At 33.0% G+C, this 18,807-nt stretch overlaps 1 protein-coding gene across 3 annotated transcripts in view; it reads left to right on the plus strand.

The window, feature by feature from the left end:
* LOC143237271 (cytoplasmic dynein 1 light intermediate chain 2-like) overlaps positions 1-17,151 on the plus strand; it is a 33,826-nt gene extending 16,675 nt beyond the window's left edge. For 2 of the 3 annotated variants that reach the window (XM_076476337.1, XM_076476335.1), the window contains exons 7-12: positions 234-369; positions 912-1,023; positions 4,014-4,115; positions 12,196-12,288; positions 12,412-12,529; positions 13,777-17,151. In XM_076476337.1, the coding sequence (XP_076332452.1) occupies positions 234-369; positions 912-1,023; positions 4,014-4,115; positions 12,196-12,288; positions 12,412-12,529; positions 13,777-13,928 (713 nt within the window). In that variant the 3' untranslated portion in view covers positions 13,929-17,151. The remainder of the gene's footprint in view (positions 1-233; positions 370-911; positions 1,024-4,013; positions 4,116-12,195; positions 12,289-12,411; positions 12,530-13,776) is intronic. The other variant, XM_076476336.1, reaches the window with a different exon arrangement.
* Positions 17,152-18,807: the final 1,656 nt, after the last annotated feature.

Here is an 18,807-nt window from a genome sequence, read left to right on the forward strand (position 1 = left end):
AAGTATTGTATCTATCATTGAATACTGAGAGCCATAGTAAAGTTTCTAATTCATATTTTTCTTAAGTTTATTTTATTCAAAAGATGATGAATGAATTTTCACTGTCAATTTTCAAATATGTGTATTATTACATATGGAAAGAAAAATTAAAGAAATTGAAGTCTTGAGTACTGTTAGGTTTGATAATTGTTTTTTTTCATTCTTACGATACTGTTTTCTTAACTCGAAGACAGATGGTGCTGCTTTGGTTTACATCTCTGTTAAAGAGGATAAGAATTGTGATCTACTTTATAAATACCTAGTCCATAGAATATACGGTTTTCCATTCAAGACACCAGCACTTGTAGTTGAGAAAGATGCAGTGTTTATGTAAGTCATTAACACAAAGGGAATTGTTTTTCTGTTGACATATTTGAAAAGATTAAGCCATTCTCAAGAATGTATTAAAGTTGCTTTTTAAAGTTCACCTGAAATGCACATAATACAGAAGTAATTAATGAGTAAAGTTTAACAGTAAAAGACAATGGTCCTTTTTGTGTTAATAATTTGATTTAATATAATTATTGTAAAGAAAATGAAAATCCAGTAATAATTACGAAGCAAAAAAAAAAAGTTTTATGTGCATGTGAACTGTTGTCTCCTAAAACTCACAATAATAATTTACTTATTTAAGACTAATAGATAATCCAATCTAATTTTAAATATAAATTTCTTCCATCCAAAGGTATTTTTTTTTTTTTTTGTTCTTCTTTGTTTTTGGGTATCATTTTGTAATGTGTTGATTTTTTTTGTGTGATTTTACTTTTATTAACTTATTCTGTATTTATTTTATTATATTTTAATCATTTGATTAGTTTGCAGCACTTATCTGTTTTCTTTTTTTTTCTACAAATTTAATATTTTATATTTAGTCCATCCGGGTGGGACAACAACAACAAAATTTCCATTTTATATGAAAACATCACGTCCTTCAATCCTGAAAGCCGATACTCGGATGTAATCGTTAAGCCAGTTATTCGAAAGGTGAGCTTTGCAATGCTTTCTTTGATTTGTAAATGTTGAAAGTGAATCAGTATTTATTAGAGCACAGCTAAGTTATCTTGTTTAATCTTTTGTAAGTAACAAAGACTTCCATAATAAAACCATATGGTAGTTCTTGAATTCTATTCTGTCATTCTTGTGTTAAAAAACAAAAAATTACTATTTTTAATGGCATGTATCCAAGTCTAGTGGAGTGATTTTGTTGCTTACATCTGTAACTGGAGAGTCACTCAGTAGAGTACAAACCTTCTCTTTCACCATATTCAGTTTTGAAATGCCCTCCCCCAGTACAGCAATATGTTTATGGATTTACAATGCTAAAATCAGGGGTTCGATTCTCCTTGATGGGCTCAGCAGATAGCTTGATGTGGCTTTGCTATAAGGAAAATGCATACAGTTCTGAAAAAATATGAATTTGTGTCTATAATTATCAGTGGACATGGATCATCTTTTGTGAAACATTAAGGAATAACATTATACTTTTGCCCACTAAGTTTCATCAAATTTTGACTGAATTACAGAGCAAAAATAGTGTGAAAAATAGGCCTAAGTCAACAGAGAGAAATTTTGTTTGTGGCCTTGATACTGTAAAAACTAATCATTTCTAAGTTAGGCCGTAGTCCAAATGTATACAAACTTTTATCCAAATCCATTAGTTATTTTCAAGAAACTTACTGACAAACACACATATATGGGTGTAAGCATAACTTCCATCAACCTTTAAACTGACCACCAGATGGGCATATGAAATGATATGGAAACATCTCAAACCATTTCTCATTGTACTTTAAAGAAACGAGATTTTTCTCAATTTGATGAGTATGTTTTTTTTTAATATTGTAAATAAATGAAAAAGGTAATTCAATACAATAGCTCACCAACCCTTATGCATACTTAAATTAAAACTAAAGATAATATGACAACAGCATCATTTTCATCAGCCCAAAACTTGTTTGCATAAGATTAAAAAAACAAACAAAATTCAACATGTTTCAGTGGACAATGCAATCAGTAATCTTCAGGAGACAAAGACACATTTATTGAATACGTAAATGAACTCCATGATCTTTGTGGTTTCTGATGAACCTTCTCATATTATGTTACTTAATATACTAAAATTTTAAGTTATTTGTTAGTTGCAATTGCTAGTATGTGTATCTAAAACTAAACCTACATTTTATGGCAAATGTGAAAAAATACAACTGTCTAAGGTTTAAAAATATAAGTCCTTAAATACTTCAGTTTTAAATATGTAAATATTGATCATTATTTCAGGCTTAAAGATCTGAATTTTAATTTGTTATGACAAGAAACCCAGTTAAAATAAAAATGTATCTCAGGATTGCTGGTATTCGTATTAACGCTTTTACTAATAAAGCAGAGAACTCTTTGCTTTATTAGTAAAAGTGTTAATATCCATACCAGCCATCCTGAGATACATCTGAATTTTAAATATAATTTGATTTGTAAATATCATCTAATGAAGATCCAAATTAGCAGTTAAAACAATCATCCATTGATTAATTAGTGAACACTGCTTTTTAAATATGTGTTGATATAAAACAAAACTTGTAAAAGTATTTTTTGTGTTGATTAGAGGCTGAGAGAAGTCTTATTAAACATCTTGCACTTGTGAAAGGCTTAGCTAATTTAACTGATTGTATGTATACTAAAAACAAAATTAAAAAATATACATGGTGGTAATCCAAATAAGTTACTCGATACAAAGAATGGTTTTATGTTTTTTTTACAATGAAAAACATTTATTATTTAATATAATAGTATTAATGGCCTACTTTATCAATATTTAATGTTAAAACTGAACAAAAGGAATATACTTTATTAACATTATTACTTCTAACTAAGCTGGAATATTCACCTGAAACTCATTGTCCTTAAAGAAATGAACTTATAAGTGCCACACCAAGAGAAAGTTTTGATATTCATACAAAAATATATGCCTCTCAGTGGTAGAGTTGTATGTTTGCAGACTTATAACCCAAGAAACTGGGTTTTGATACCTGTGGTAGGCAGAGTAAGGATGTGTAGCTTTATGCTTAATTATAAACAAACAAAAAATATATGCAAAAAGTACACTATAAAAAACTTGTTAATTAAAAACTAATTTAGTTTTACTTTATCTTGGTTATTTAGCAACACATTAGACCTTTGTAAACTTATAGTTTGTTGGGTTTTTTTTCAAGAACCATTATTTTACTGCTTGGAGATTAAAAAGTAATTGATTGAATAGTTATTTAATTTTTAACCATTACTCTATATTCTTTAATTAACATTTTGTGGTTTAAGCACAAATTTGCACATGGGCTATCTGTACTCTGACCATTTCAGGGATTAAACCATGAATTTAAACATTACAAGCCTTTAGGCTTACTACTGAGCCACTGGTTCGCTTTAACGTGATGAATGATATACACATTGGTATTGTTTAAGAAATAAATATAAGCAAAGATGTTTGTTATTACTTGAAACTTTAACTGCGTAGTTTAGGAGGAACTTCATATTTAGTGTTAAGCCAGAAAATGATGTTCACATGTGACTGATTAATGTTTGTTACAGACATAATACCAAACCAGAGGAATAGAAAGTACAACAACATAGCTTTGATGCAATGGAAATATTATTTTTGATCAAAATAATTTTAAATGAATTCAGTGAACAACATTGGCAAAATTGTTCATATGCAGTGTAATGGAAGCAATGGCCATGTCAAAAGAAAAGGTGTTATAAGAGTAAATGCATTATATATGTTCAAGTAGTATTATAATTATGGAGTTGTATCAGTTATTGTCTGTATTGTGGAAATGAAAATTGTCAGTTTGCTGTTAAGTGTGAGAAACATGCTAAGACAAAACTTTTATATATAATAATATATTGTCCAAGTAAATTTTATCTCTTATGAATTTATTGTAAAACAGTATATAATTTATTTATAAATTTCTATTTATTATTAGCCAATTCAACGAGAAATGGAAGTCACAACTGAAGACGATCAGACATTTCTAGTTAAACAGCAGGCTCTTCTTAGTCAACAAGTGCCAACCAGTGGTAGACCCGTAAGTCGTCGATAATTAAAGCACTTAGATTGTTTTAAAAAAATAAAAGTAATATTTTGTTTGTTTTTAGTCTGGTGTTTATGAAATCAATTAAACAAAAACTTGGAAAGAGTAATTGTAGAAATTGGAAGTTTAGTGTAATAAAAGAGAATTGTAAATGTTTACTGTTCATTCTGTATTATGTTTTAGAACCCCTTATATAAACCTTAACAACTGAAACCAATAGTGAAATGCTGGAAAACACAGGGTGTTCAGAAAGTTAATGTGCAGTTTTGTAATCATATTTTATTCAGTCTATTTCAAGCCAGCAACTGATAGCAGTATTTAGAAACAAAATAAGAAGACTCCAGGCCTGTATTGATGCCAATGGGGGTCACTTTCAACATTGTTTATAATTGTCATTCATATTTACCCCCTGTATTCTATATTGAAACGTGTCTGTTGATAAATATATAAGTGCACAGTGAGTTTCTGAACACCTTGTAGTAAAGTTAATGGTGGTGATTTAAATTAATTTAAAAGTTATCTCTTATTGATTTATTTTGTATTTTGACTTTATGTATGACATTTCACTGCTTTAGATCTAAAGTTTGCTTTTAATCAAATGGAAAAATTATCGGTATGTGTTTTTTGACATAAAAAATTATGGAATGTTTGCACTTATTTTCAGTTTTTATCTTACATTTGGAGTGTTATCTCTCTTGCATTCATTTTCTTGATTTCATGAAAGACATAATCTTTTTTTAACAGATTTTATTTAGAGCTTCTGATAGAAAATATCTTTTCTTATATTTCTTTGTCTTTTTTCTCTTACATGAAAGACATAACTTTTTTTTGAAAGTTTGAGTCTGATAGAAAATATCTTTTCTTATATTCCAGATTCTATGTACAGAAATGACCAAGTCCTAAGTACCATGGGCATACCAGACTTATGGAAAAAACAGCCAACAATCCAGAAACAATGAAATATATAATATCAGTTTTGTGCATTGAATACAATACATATCCAGGTTTCTGAAACTTTATGAACTACAGATTTTTGTGATGGAAAAAAACCTACTTGAAGTAATAAAGTATCTCAGGATAGCTGGTATGGGTATTAACACTTAGTTATAAAGCAGAGAACAATGTTTCAACATTCTTAGGTCATCTTCAGGTTAACAACAGTTCTTTGTTAACCTGAAGGCAACCTAAGAAGGTCAAAACATTCTTCTCTACTTTATTAGTAAGTTTTCATACCCATACTAGCCATCCTCAGGTAGAGACTTGCCTCTGAAAAAGATGTGTTATTTTTTAACAGGTGACCAGAGTTACTCTGATGACGATCAGTGTTACTTCCATGATTATTCACATAATTGTTTCTATCTTATATTCTTCATTTCAGATGCAGGACATATAACCTTCTGTTTCTATAACTTCTGTCAAACCTTCCTTATCTTTGGATCACTTTGTTCAGATCTTCTAAAGCCTAATCTTTCTTTAGGTTCTTCTATCTGTGACAAGAATTTTTGTAGTGCCCACCATTGTTTTCACTACCTTAATAACTGAGGTATGTGACATTTGTTCTCTCACCAAGTTGTTCTTGGATGAATTTTTTTTACATGCACCTGAAATCTAAGGTTTTCTTTCTTCACTCACTTGTCTGTTGCATCATTGCAGATGTTTTCTATCTTTGCTTCATTTTAACCTTTTGCCACATCATCCCCAAACTTAAACCTCTTTCTCTGTGGCTTGTGATTGGAATTCTTCAAATTTTCATGTTCTATTCCATGAATCTCTTTTGTACTCATTTTCTTAATCTGCTGTTCTCTTCACATTTTTTTTTCAAGCCTTTCTACTCAGTCATTTTCCTCTTTCTGGACTAGAATCTCTGTGTAATTCTCAAGGATCTTGCATGTCCTCCATTTGAACCATTGGCCACCTGTTCATTGTACAACTTTTATCTTAAGAGTTATTTTTTTTCTTGCAGGAGAGGTTGCTCTGATATTTTTACTTTGGACGCCTTCCCTCTTTACCACAAGAACAAGTTGTTTTAATCCCAAACCAATTTTTCCTCCCCAAGAATTAAGCTACGTGGGAGGATAATTGGATATTTTCTTAAATCTCCTTTCCTGTAGAGTTGTTTAAACTCTGATCACTTCTTTTGTTCTCTTCAGGCAGTTTGTTGTTAATTCTCAGTGTTTCTTTTCTTGAAGAAATCAACATCATATTTGTTTGCTCTGGTATTCCTTCTCATCACTTGTCGTCTACTATCTTGGACAGTTGTGTTAACTCATTTGGCTTTTCTTTTCCTCAATGACATATGACTTTTTTCTTTCTTTCTGTTGTTTTTTTTTTTTTTCAGATTATTTTAATTGTCTATGGTTATCAGCATCATCCAAATGATGTATTACCAAAGGGTTTGTAGACAAAAATTTTTATATCACATGGTGGTTTCTTCTGTCTTTTATTATTATTTTTCTACTTTTGCCATTCTTAAATATTTCAGAAGTAAAATGTTAATTTTTTTTTTTTCTCTTTCAACTTCTACAGAAAACAAAATTGACCATTATTGTCTTATATACCAACAGTGTTTCTCTCTTGAAATTTGCATAAGTATTAAATGCATCTGCCTCCACTTTGTACCCACTGTTGCAATGTAGTTTCCCACAAGACGACTTTAACAGTTTTACCTTCCAAGACCTACTATAGCTTTACGTGGCTTGGTGGTCAGGGGTACTCAACTTGTAAAGTGTTCTTCTGGTCATGTGTTTCAAATCTCCATCACTGAACATTTTCTCCATTTCAGCTGTGGGGGCATTATTTTGTGATGGTCAGTCCCACTCTTCATTACTAAAAGAGGTGCTTAAGAGCTGGTAATGGATAGTGTTTACTAGCTGCCTTCCCTCTATATTATATTACTGCTAAATTAGGGATGGCTAGCAAAGATAACCCTGAGGTCTCTTTGTGCAATATTAAAAAATAAGCCAAGCCATTACACCTGACCTTTACACCTCTGCCATTTCTATTCTTCCTCGGTGTGGATTCCTGTACATGGTGAGGGAACCTCCCAGGGAAGGTTCTGTTCTTTCAGTTTACCTCCTCTGGAATCTAAACATCCACCCACATGTTTGCTGTGCATGGTGACCCGTGAAGGGGATGAGAGGATCCTGGTTGTTGAGGGGTCTAACCCTAACACACCACTTTGGCCTTGAATTCTTTTACCAGTGTTGGATGTTATAAACAGGTATTGTATTTGATGCTGGTGTTTGGGTATAGTGCTCACAAAACCCTGGCATTGCTGCAGTGTCCTTGTTTGACATTGTAGTGCATTCCTCATAAGGCTCCATAATGAGTGGGGTCAGTGGACACCGAAATTTCCCTTTCTTTATTATGGATACTTCAATCAAAAATCTTAATAAAATAGTAAACAAACAGTCTATAGGTAAACGACCACGTCTTGAAGATTCTGAGCAGTAATCCTCATCATCTGTACCACCTGTTGTACCTCATTTTTTTATATTGCATTCTCTTTCAGACAAACCTTTAGGGCAAATGTCTCCCTTTTTCATTCAGAAGGGACTAGAGGGACTTGCTGGCTCTCCAAAGTCAGTAAAGAAGCTTTGATCTGATGACATATTGGTGGAAACATTCACATCTCAACACATTGAACTCCTCTTGCATTCAAAGGCAGTTGGGGATATACGTATTGAGGTTACACCTCATGCTACTTTGAATTCATCACGAGGAGTTATTGTTGAGAGGGATTTGAAGAAATCCCAGTGTCGGAGATTCTCGCTGGTTTCTCCACCCAAGGACTTCTCACATTCACATCACAACGTCCACCTGCCACCATCAAGGCAGGTTATCTTAACTGCAGAGTATGGCCATACATTTTAAACCCTCTCCGATGTTTCCAATGTCAGCGGTTTGGTCACTCGAAGAAGTCATGTCGTGGTTCCTTGACGTGTGCTTGTTGCAGTGGCAAGGACCATGATGTCTCTGAGTGTGAAACAGACCCTCATTGCATCAATTGCAATGGCTCTCACCCATCTTCCTTTCATTCTTGCCCTGAATGGTTAGAAGAAAAAGAGGTGCAGCATTTGAAAACAATTCATAACATTACTTATCCTGAGGCTCAAAAGTTGCTGTCTACCACTTCATCTTGGGCATATGCTGCTGCACTTCATTCCACAACTGCAGTGGAAGTGTCCATTACATACATTCCAACAAACCCCAAGATCCACATCCTTTGGTTTCAGGTACAGAGATTTCCTTGGATACATCTTCTTCTCCCACCCCAAGATGCAAAACAATCATTCATTCACGTCCTCAATCACTGGAATCCCATTCCAGTAGCAAAGACCTGCCCAATTAACCCAGGGCAGGATCCATGGAGATCGATAGACCTCCCTCAAATAAGGACAGTAAGGAAAAAAAGACGTGGTCGTAAACAGAAGAGTTCTCCACCCAATTCACCTACATGTAAATAAAAATGGCTACCCTGATACAATGGAACTGTCAAGGTTTACGTTCTAATCTGGATAACATTGAAACAATGATTGCTTCCTACCATTATGTATGTCTTTCTTACAGGAAACTTTCCTTAAACCTGCTGATACAGGCACCTATCGGCAGTTTTCTTTGTACAGAAATGACAGGCTGTGTCATGGATGAGTGCATGGAGGGGAGGCACTGTTGGTTGATCAGCATGTGTCCACCGTCTTTGGCACTTGACACACCCTTGGAGGCCGTAGCCATCTGTATTTCCTTGGATCATACCATCACTGTTTGTTCTCCTTACCTGTTGCCAGGAGAGACCTATGATCAATCAGACCTTGATGCTCTAATTGAACAGTTGTCGTCTCCCTATTTTATCCTGGGGGACTTTAATGGACATCATCCTCTCTGGGAAAGTGCTGATATTGATAGGAGGGGTTGTTCTGTAGAGCACATGCTCTCTAATCACAACCTTTCCCCTTTCAATACTGGCTCTTCTACTTATTTTCATGCACCTAGTCAATCCTTTACTGCTATTGATCTCTCAGTTTGCTCCCCTTCACTATTCTCCCATTTTTCATGGAGGGTTAACAATAATCCACGAGGTAGGGATCATTTTCCTATAATCTTGAGAGAGACTGGCCGTGGTCGATGCCACCCAACCTGCATGTCCCAGTGGAAGCTGGATCAGGGAAACTGGCCCTCTTTCACTGCTCTCACAAAACTTGATCCTGTCATCAATAGACGACTGTGTGGTAGCAGTAACTGACTGTAAAATACAAGCAGCTGCTCAATGTGTTCTTAAATTCTTGACACATTTTCCATTGTATCCTTGTCCATGGTAGAATCCTGCCTGCCACATGGCACAGAAGGCTCTAAAATGGGTCTGGGATACTTCCTGTAGATATTCCACACTTGTAAACTGCATTGCTTTCCAGGGGACCCATGCACATGCTTGGTGAGTAATACATCAAAGCCAGAAGGAATCTAGGATTAAGTTCACAACCGGCATATCTTCTACCACCAGTTTCAAAGTCATGTGGAACAAGATTCAAAAGGTCATTGGGTAATATAATTCTGTTCCCCTCTCAATCTTGCTCTTTGATGGCCAGGCTGATACCCTGAACATTGCCAATACTCTAGGTGAAAGCTTTTGCCAGGTATCTAACACTTCTGCTTCTTCTTCCACCTTCTTCCACAAGGTTTTCCAAATAAAACCCTATATTGGACTTTGGCCATCTTGTTTCCATAAGGATCGGAAAGAGGAAGTTTTTCTAACTAGACAACACATTGGTCACAGTTTTTTAACTCATCATTTTCTTTTATCTGGAACTGATGCACCAGTGTGTAGTTTGTGTAACACTCAGATCACAATAAGCCACATTTTACTTTCTTGTCATCATTACGACTCTCAACAATGGCACCATTTCAAACATCTTCTGTCCCAAGGTTTGTCCATAACGTTAGACAGTGTTATTGGTAATGGTGACACTGTCCACCTTGGTAATGTTTTTAGTTTTTTAAAGGCCATTAATCTTTTTAATGCCATTTAAGTTTTTAATTTATACATTACACCTTTTTAATGTGATTCCCTTTTAAAAATCACAGTTCATCTAGTTCAATTTGAAATTAGAAACTGGCTGTAACATTAAATAACTCGAAACCAGGACTGGAAACACCAATTTCAGGTGACTAACACTGCTGTGTGAACTACCCATTAGTTATCCTGGCAAAGTATTATAATTTTGCTACATGTCTTTTAAAACCTTTTTATTACTTTCCTTTTTGAAAATGGCCATAATGTCAAATACCTCGAAACCAGGACTAGAAAAGCCAACTTCAGGTGACTGACGGTGGTTTCTGTACCTACCTGTTAGTCTTCTTGGCGAGTTATGGTAATTACAGTTACTCTACAGAAAGCCCTTTACAACTTGAATTACTGTAGTTTTTCTCTTCACGTTGTAGACTAGATGTAAACATTGGGTTTATGATATTTATGTTTTGTTTTTTTTAAACTCTGTTTTGTTTTACCTTAATTTCCTTTTATGAATTTTACTAAATTTACTTTTAACATTTTACTGGATGTTTGGTGCAGATTGTCTAGCTGCTTTGTGCCATAAAACACTATATCAACTAACCAACCAACCATCTCTATTCATGGTAGTCTATTGTTTAGTCTCTTCATGTGGAATCTTATGCAAATTGTAAATAATTTATGTTCAGTCAACTTATCTTTTTAGTGTTCACCCCTACACATTATCCCTCAATTTTCTTCTATTGGAGTGAGGGAACTTCTGTTTTCCCATTACTAATCAACTTTGGAAGTCAATAAAGAGAGTTCCTTTTCACATTGGTGTAGTTCTACTGGTACGAGACCAAGTGGATGCACCTTCTCATCAGAAATAGGAGAAGTGTGTCAACCAGGCAGTGTAGTGCATCCCCATCTCTCCAGTAGCAACTGAACTAATTCAGCTAGTTGTAATCACTTCAGTAGGATTTGCAGTTCCCTTAGAATGCAGGTCTTGGATGATTCATTCCTGAATCTGCTTATCCTGGCACGTATATTTCATATATACTACCACTTAATTTATTGTCCTAGCCACACTACACACATGATGGTCTGCCAACTTCATGAGACATATGTGTTGGTTGATCAGCCTTTATGATCTGCCTACTTTTGTAATACGCTGAAGGTCTTCTGATGATACCTTTATTGTATTGAACAAAGAGTTTTTCCCAGCTTGAGATGGATTGGTGGTTTGTCACATAGCAGTGTTCCAAAGAGATCTCTCAGTGGGTGTCACAGTAAATTTTCCCTTTGGATGAACCTCATTCTTTTAATCTTCACCATGTTTTCAATATGGAATTTAACTATGGAGAGGTAAGTGACATTTCTGAAGTTAAAAATTTTCTTTTCTAGAAATATATTTCACATAGATACTTCTTCACAAAAACCACCCACCCCTGCTGCCAGTGTTAGAAAGATAACACTTTGAATGTTAACAAAAACTGAGCACAATAAGCACACAAGTCCTATAATTTGTGATAATAAAGAAAAAACACAAACGAGTGCTTGCAGATACACTAAGTGTTCAAGGGAAGTGCTGAACATGGAGATGTTGCTTTTCTATTGGTGGAGAAACATAGTCTAGTGCTGATTACATCACAGAATTACAGAGTATATATTATTATTATGTGTAGAGGTAGGAGTTTCATTCTGATGCTTGGTGCGCACCCAAAATTTCTCTGTGATGTCGTGAAGTGTTAGCTATCTTTTTTATACAACGGTTAGTGTCTATCTGTTAATACATTTTCATGAAAGGAAACGTTTAACACTTCAGTGTTGTTTTTCTTTTAATAAAATATATTTTAAAGACTAGGGAAGTATTACTTATTTGAACCATTATGTGAAATATCTTGGAATTTTTATTTGTGGTTTGTTTCACCCATTTAGGTCACTCACCATTATATCTGTTAACACTAAATATTTTTCATTTACTTCAATAAATTTTCCTTCTTGGACTTAACATAACTTTATACATTTGAGTTACTTGAAAAGAACTTTTTACCTCTGTTGAAAACATCCACTATATTTCTGTAGCAAGAGCCACCTATTAGAAGCCCTGCAGGAGTGCAAAAGACATCAGAGAGAAGGTTATCTGGTTCTTCCACTGGACAGGGTTCACCAAAAATGGCAAGTTGCTTATTTTTGACTAAACTAAGAAACAATAATATTTAAACAGAAACAGCATGGATGGTGAGTTCTGCTACATTATAACAAAATCAAGTCTTTGTTTATATTTTATTATCACTTTAGCTTGATGGAGCCAAAGTAGCTGCTGGAAGTGAAGGAGTTTTGCAAAGCTTTTTTAACAGCCTACTGAATAGAAAGACAGGGCCTGGAATGGGACCATCTGTGTCACCTCGAACCTCAGGTAATTCATAAAATAGGGCTTTGTAACTAATACATCTGTAACACTTGTGATAAATGTGTGTTGTTTGTGTGTGTGTTTGTTTGTGTATATATATTGTTTTAATTTTAAAAATGAAGCATGGTGTCATTGATGTTAATGGGGAACCTTAAAATATTGGTGATCGGAAATAGTCACATTTTGATCACTACAAAATAGTAAGTCATTTGACCAAAACATTTAACTTCTTTTTTTCTTGAGGAGTGTTTAAACCTTGTTTTATTTGTAAGTGTTATACATAAATACAAAGTTCAACATTGGACTAATCTATCAGAGAATACTTACTGTTGTAGAGTGGGCATTTGTTACTCTTTATTTTAGTATAAGATATTCTACAAATCATAGTTTCTAGAATAACTTTGTAAATAAAATTAAAAAAAAACATATATAAGTAGCATACATGTGACATGGGGACAGTTCAGAAATACACAAACTTATCTGAAAGTCAATATATTTAGACTTGTCACAGCAGTTGTATGGAGACTCAAAAATGCGTTTTTGTAACTTGGATAATGGTTTATCATTACACTGAATGTATAATTTTGGACAAATATTTGTTTTACAAAATAACTGCAAAAGTAGCTACTTATTTGTATACAAGAAAAAGATAATTGTAAAACAAACTAGGGTTAGCTGTTATGTTTATTATTATAATTTAACTTACTTGGATCCACTTTATGTGAACTAATATCTTCCAAGGTTGTTATTTTTACAAGCTGTGTTTTGGTATGTCTTGGATGAGAATGATATTGTTTGTAGAATTTGGTTAGAGCTAACCGTTTCGTGTTTATAATGGCAAATAATACATTGTTAAAAAAAACTGAATTTCAAATTTATATTTAAGATTAAGTACCAGTCAAAATTTGAAAACTGTGAAATATTTTAAGTTCTAAAGAAAAGATTTTACCATGAATAAATATTTTACAGAAACTTATGTGATGGTGTTATGAGAAAGACAAAAACCATGTTTTAGCCATAGAATTCTCATCAGTGAAAACTGTTATCAAAATGTTGACCATGTCTTTCTTTTCTTACAGAAATGTTTTAATGAAATCGATATTTTCCTCTATCATAATTCTGAAGCTCTGTTGTTTTTTTAATTGTGTAATGTGGTACTGGAATGTTGATAGTTACAAGGAAAAATTAACATGACATTATTGTAAGCTGTTTTATTTTATTTTTATCATAACTACCACAACTTCATTTTACAGATAAATCTGTAGTTAGGAATGATGATGATGCAGAAGAATTATATTGCATGACAAGAACCAAAATGTCCTTGGCTCCAACCCAACCAGATCATAAGGATAGCTCTTCAACACCTAATTCAACTGAGACTGGGTCTTCTTCAGGGTCACAGTAATAATTTAAAATCTACTGTCAGATGAAAAGACAATCATTACATGAAATATTATAACAGTGGAATTCATTTCCTTGGAGTACATGGCAGCTTTTGAGTCATTGTGGAAGTGTTTATTTCTACCAAAATCATATTTTATGGAACATGGGTATTAAAAAAAGAAAAACATGAGGGCAGCTGGTGTTGTTTTATGGAAAACAGTGCTTTTACTATGTACTGAAACATATTAGTACTCTTTTTGTCATGAGAGTAAAGCAAAGAAAAAAAATTAAAGTGATGAAATTTGTAAGCAGAAACATAGACAACCATTATGGACTTTTATACTTATTTGTTATAAATCATGGACTTCCAAGTGTATTCAAAATGAAAATTAAAATGAAACCTAAACCTAACAATTTAATACCTTTTACATCATAGTTTAGAAAACAAGGTATATAAATAATTATATATATAAATATAGAAAGAAAGAGAGTCGTGGCTGTTATTCTGTGGTCATTTTCAGTTAATTTAAACTGATAATTTGTATAATTGAGACTTGTATGACAAATACTTTCTTTTAATGTATAATCAGTTATTTTGATGTGTATTCAGTGGTAATTTATTCCAGTTTATAGTACTTAATAAGAGTGATTTATGTTATGATCTAGCACATACAGCATATTCAATTACAGGCATAAAATTAGATAAACCAATTTATTATGAAGATTTAATCTGGCCATATTAGTGCCTCTAATTACAGTTTGTTTTGTAAAATAATGTTTGAATTTTTATTAAATAAAATTGGTTTTCTATTGAGAAAAAATTTTGAAAGACACTTAAATTTGAATTATTGGTGATTTCTGTTCTGGCTCTTTCTATCTAAAGAGTTGTTTAAAATCAAAGTATAATTTGTATATTTTAGTATGAAACAATAAAGTGTTTAATGATTTAACTGTAAGGTTTATATGAATAGTTGAGGAAAATTTAGGTTAAATACTATTTAGTTCTTTTCATGGTGCTGTAGGTCATTGTTAGTGTACTGTTTGATTCTTAGGGTTCTGTTGAAATATGTATTTATTGCAGGATATTTGAAAGTCTTATCATTTTATTTCACTGTGATATCTTTAATTCACAATGTTATGAGTTCAAACAGTCAATATGGCTTCAAATTATGTTGTAAAGTTGGCAGCCCTGTTTACTTTTACAGTGACTATCAACTAAGCTGTATGTTTTTGTGGTATTCAGCCAACCTTAACACCAGAGGCCTGAAAGTTAATCTATTTCAAACGTTAGTTAACCGGTCTGACAAATGTGAAAGTTAAGCTCCCTGTATTTTCTTAATCAAAAACAAAAGGTTAATATGAATCAAACTATTAATCAATATCAGCCTCATTTGTTTATAAAATCTTTAAAACGTATGATAAAGCAACATCAGGAATTTTTATGTACTAGTTCATGTGCCTTGTTTAAAAGAAAATGTAATAATTTTCATTCCTCTTAACTGTAGTAATATAGGGTGTTTGGAAAGTCACTGTGCACTTATATATTTATTAACAGACATGTTTTAATATAGAATACAGGAGGTAAATATGAGTGACAATTGTAAACAATGTTGAAAGTGACCCCCATTGGCATCCTTCTTATTTTGTTTCTAAACACTGCTATCAGTTGCTGGCTTGAAATAGACTGAATGAATGCTGATTACAAAACTGCACAGTGACTTTCTGAACACCCTGTAGTACTGTTATATGCTAGGATGTCATGTTGACTCAATGAGTTTTGATTTAATAAATAGTCTTTGAGGTCCTTTAAAGTATCTAAATGCTGGAGCCGATATTTTTGTCAAGTTTTTCTAAAAGCTGGTTTTTAAGACTTGAAGGTTTGACGTTTCCTGTATTTAATTACAGTCTTCAAACTTCTAGAAGTGTTTCCAGTGTTCTTTAGTGTTGTTATTGGTTTCATATTTAAGTAATTTATTTCCTTTTGTGAGTAGAAAAAACTGTTCTACAAAAGTAACTTTTCTGTATGTATATATGTTTTACTAATTAAACCTGATGTTGTATTTTGTCAATAGGCTACCTATTTAACACATGTACATCAAATTGCCCTGATATAAGATTAAAAGTCATTATTATGAACTATTATTATTAATTGAGAATTAGTATATTAAGAATAATTATCTATAAAGGTGGACTACTGGACAGTTAGGTTTACAATTTATTTTTATTATCTCCATACATAAACATGAAGCCACATTAGTAAAGTCTGTTTCATATTAGTTAAACATTAAAACAAGAAAAATAACAATATTTTTCCAAAATTTTGGCTTGTTTAGCATGAACTCTCTGCACTTGATGAGACCTCATTAAACTGTCTAGTTCCATCAAGTTCCATTGAGTAGAAAATGAATTAAGTTGCCAATACCTAACTAGACTGAGTAGTAACCACAGAGGTTTTGGTTTTGTTTTCTGTGCATTATTTATGTTGATTATTTAGCTATCAATGAAAGCAGTTATCAGGTGAAGGAGTATCATTTTGTTGTTTGTGAGGTTTTAAGTGGATGGTTTATTACTGTATTCTAAAACTATATATATATGTAAACTAGTTTTAACAATCAAGTCAAAACTAGGATCGATACGTGTTTAAATAAACAAATGTAATGGAGGGAATGAGTGGGAACTCTCAACTGTTCCTTCTTGGAAACAGTTTTATATACATGTAACCAGTTTATTTAAGCGATTTTATTTGTTTTGATCAGTTAAAAAAACCTGAACGTGCTTGAAATCTCAAAACTTTAGACAAACTTATGTTGATCCTTTACTTTTTAAATTCACTGAATATCCATAACTTCGTTTCTTATTAACGCTGGTGTTATTGTTTTCACACTAATTTTTTTTTCTCAGTGTGAAAGCTCTTGGCTTTCTGCATTTGTTAGTGTTCAAACTTCAGTTGTTGTCCACCATGACACAAATGTTAAAGTATTGGATCAACTTGGATAGCAAATCGTTTTGTTTTAATTCTCTAGTGCAAAAGAAGGTAATAGGAATAAATTTTTATGATAAGTAATTTTAAGTTGAACCTTGCTGTTATTAAGATAAAGGAGTTTACGTGAAGTCGATTTTTATTATTAACTTCCTTTTCCAACGTGTAGTTGGTTGGCGTTTGAGATTTTTCAGGGTGGTAAAAATTGTATTTACATTTGTTGTTGTTTTTTTGTCGTAATAAAAAAGACTTCTTTACAAAAGAATTAGATTAGAAAGTCGTTTTCAACACTAACCATTAGCAAGGTAAGTCACAGACTTCTTGATATACCTGAACAACCTTAATGTTTCTAATTAACATTAGGCATGTTTTAGTTGTTCTTTTAATGACCTGATTTTCTATTCAGTTTATTTATCTGAAAGTGTATTGAAACCTATTAAACTTGTTCGTGCCTAACCCTTTCGCGACGGGTCAGACCGTGTCATCACGTATATTGGCTTTCATTCAAAATTGTATTGAACTATTATTTTATAAATTTATGTCAATAAGTTTGGAATCAACTTATAGATTGTAATTCAAACATTAATGTCATATATAAGTTAATTTCTTAGTTTGCAAGTAAATATTAAAAGAACACAAATATAGGTTTTAGTAAGTCACGTGGTATGTTGAATGCAGCACTGTTTAAACTGAGATGTTTATGATGTCAAAATATTAAGTCTATAGTTTTGCACAAATTAGGAATTTCAAATAACCAATATTAAGAAGCTAGTATATAAAATAAGAACCTCATATATTTTTACTTTGCTGAGATATGGTTTAGGCCCGGCATGGTCAGGTGGGTTAAGGCGTTCGACTCGTAATTTGAGGTTCGCGGGTTCGAATCCCCGTTGCACCAAACATGCTCGCCTTTCAGCTGTGGGGGTGTTATAATGTGACGGTCAATCCCACTATTAGTTGGTAAAAGAGCTGGCGGTGGGTAATGACTAGGCCTTATCTAGTTTTGCGCGAAATTCAAACAAACCAAAAATAAAAGATATGATTTATGTGCTGAATTAAACACAGTGGACCTGTTGACCTCTTTCTATTTTTGGACAAAATCCTTAATATACACTTACCTCTACTTTGGCCTTTACTACCTGGCCAGACCGAGTGGTCGAGGACTTTGTGCATTACGAATCGCGACGGTCAACTCTACAACAATCCATAGGAATGTTTGTGTGTGTGTGCGTGCGCGCGCGCTGAAAGAGTTATAGTGTGAACAGCGAGGATACCTATGAGGTACCCTTTATACAGTAGCGAACTAGTCAACCTACCCTTTGTATGGCGGTGTTTGCTACTGAAGTGTTATACTTTCTGAAGTCTACTCCTCTCGTTCGCTACTATTTTTACAACCCTAATATTGTTTTGTGTAAAATTATACGTTTATCACTTAAGCCCTAAATAATTTTACTACTGATAATCGAATCTGTATATAATTTAATAAAGGGAACGGAATTTAACAAAAAACATTAGTTACTATACTTTTAACACCTGCCACACAAGCCAGACTAGCATCTTTTAGTCCTGAGCATAAAATGGTCAACAGGAAAAGGTTATTCTGGAAATCAGTGATTTAGGGTAGTTTCCCCAGGTTTCGATAAAAGAAGCTCGGCACAACTTCTGAAACGAGAAAAACCAACAAAAACATACTAAATATTAATGACAATATGGCGTGGTGACATCTTCATGAATTATACTACGTTGGTACTCTAGTGGTCATTATACAATTTTTTTTTTTTTATTCTTGCATGCCGAAAAAGCATTTTAATTTGTGTTTGTTCGAAGTTAAGCACAAAGTTACACAATGAGCTGTCTATTTTATGCTCACCATGGGTATCGAAGCCTGATGTTTAGCTACTTTATATATTGTAATGGTGAT

The sequence above is a fragment of the Tachypleus tridentatus genome, chromosome 13 (assembly GCF_004210375.1).
Source record: "Tachypleus tridentatus isolate NWPU-2018 chromosome 13, ASM421037v1, whole genome shotgun sequence".
NCBI classification, from domain to species: domain Eukaryota; kingdom Metazoa; phylum Arthropoda; class Merostomata; order Xiphosura; family Limulidae; genus Tachypleus; species Tachypleus tridentatus.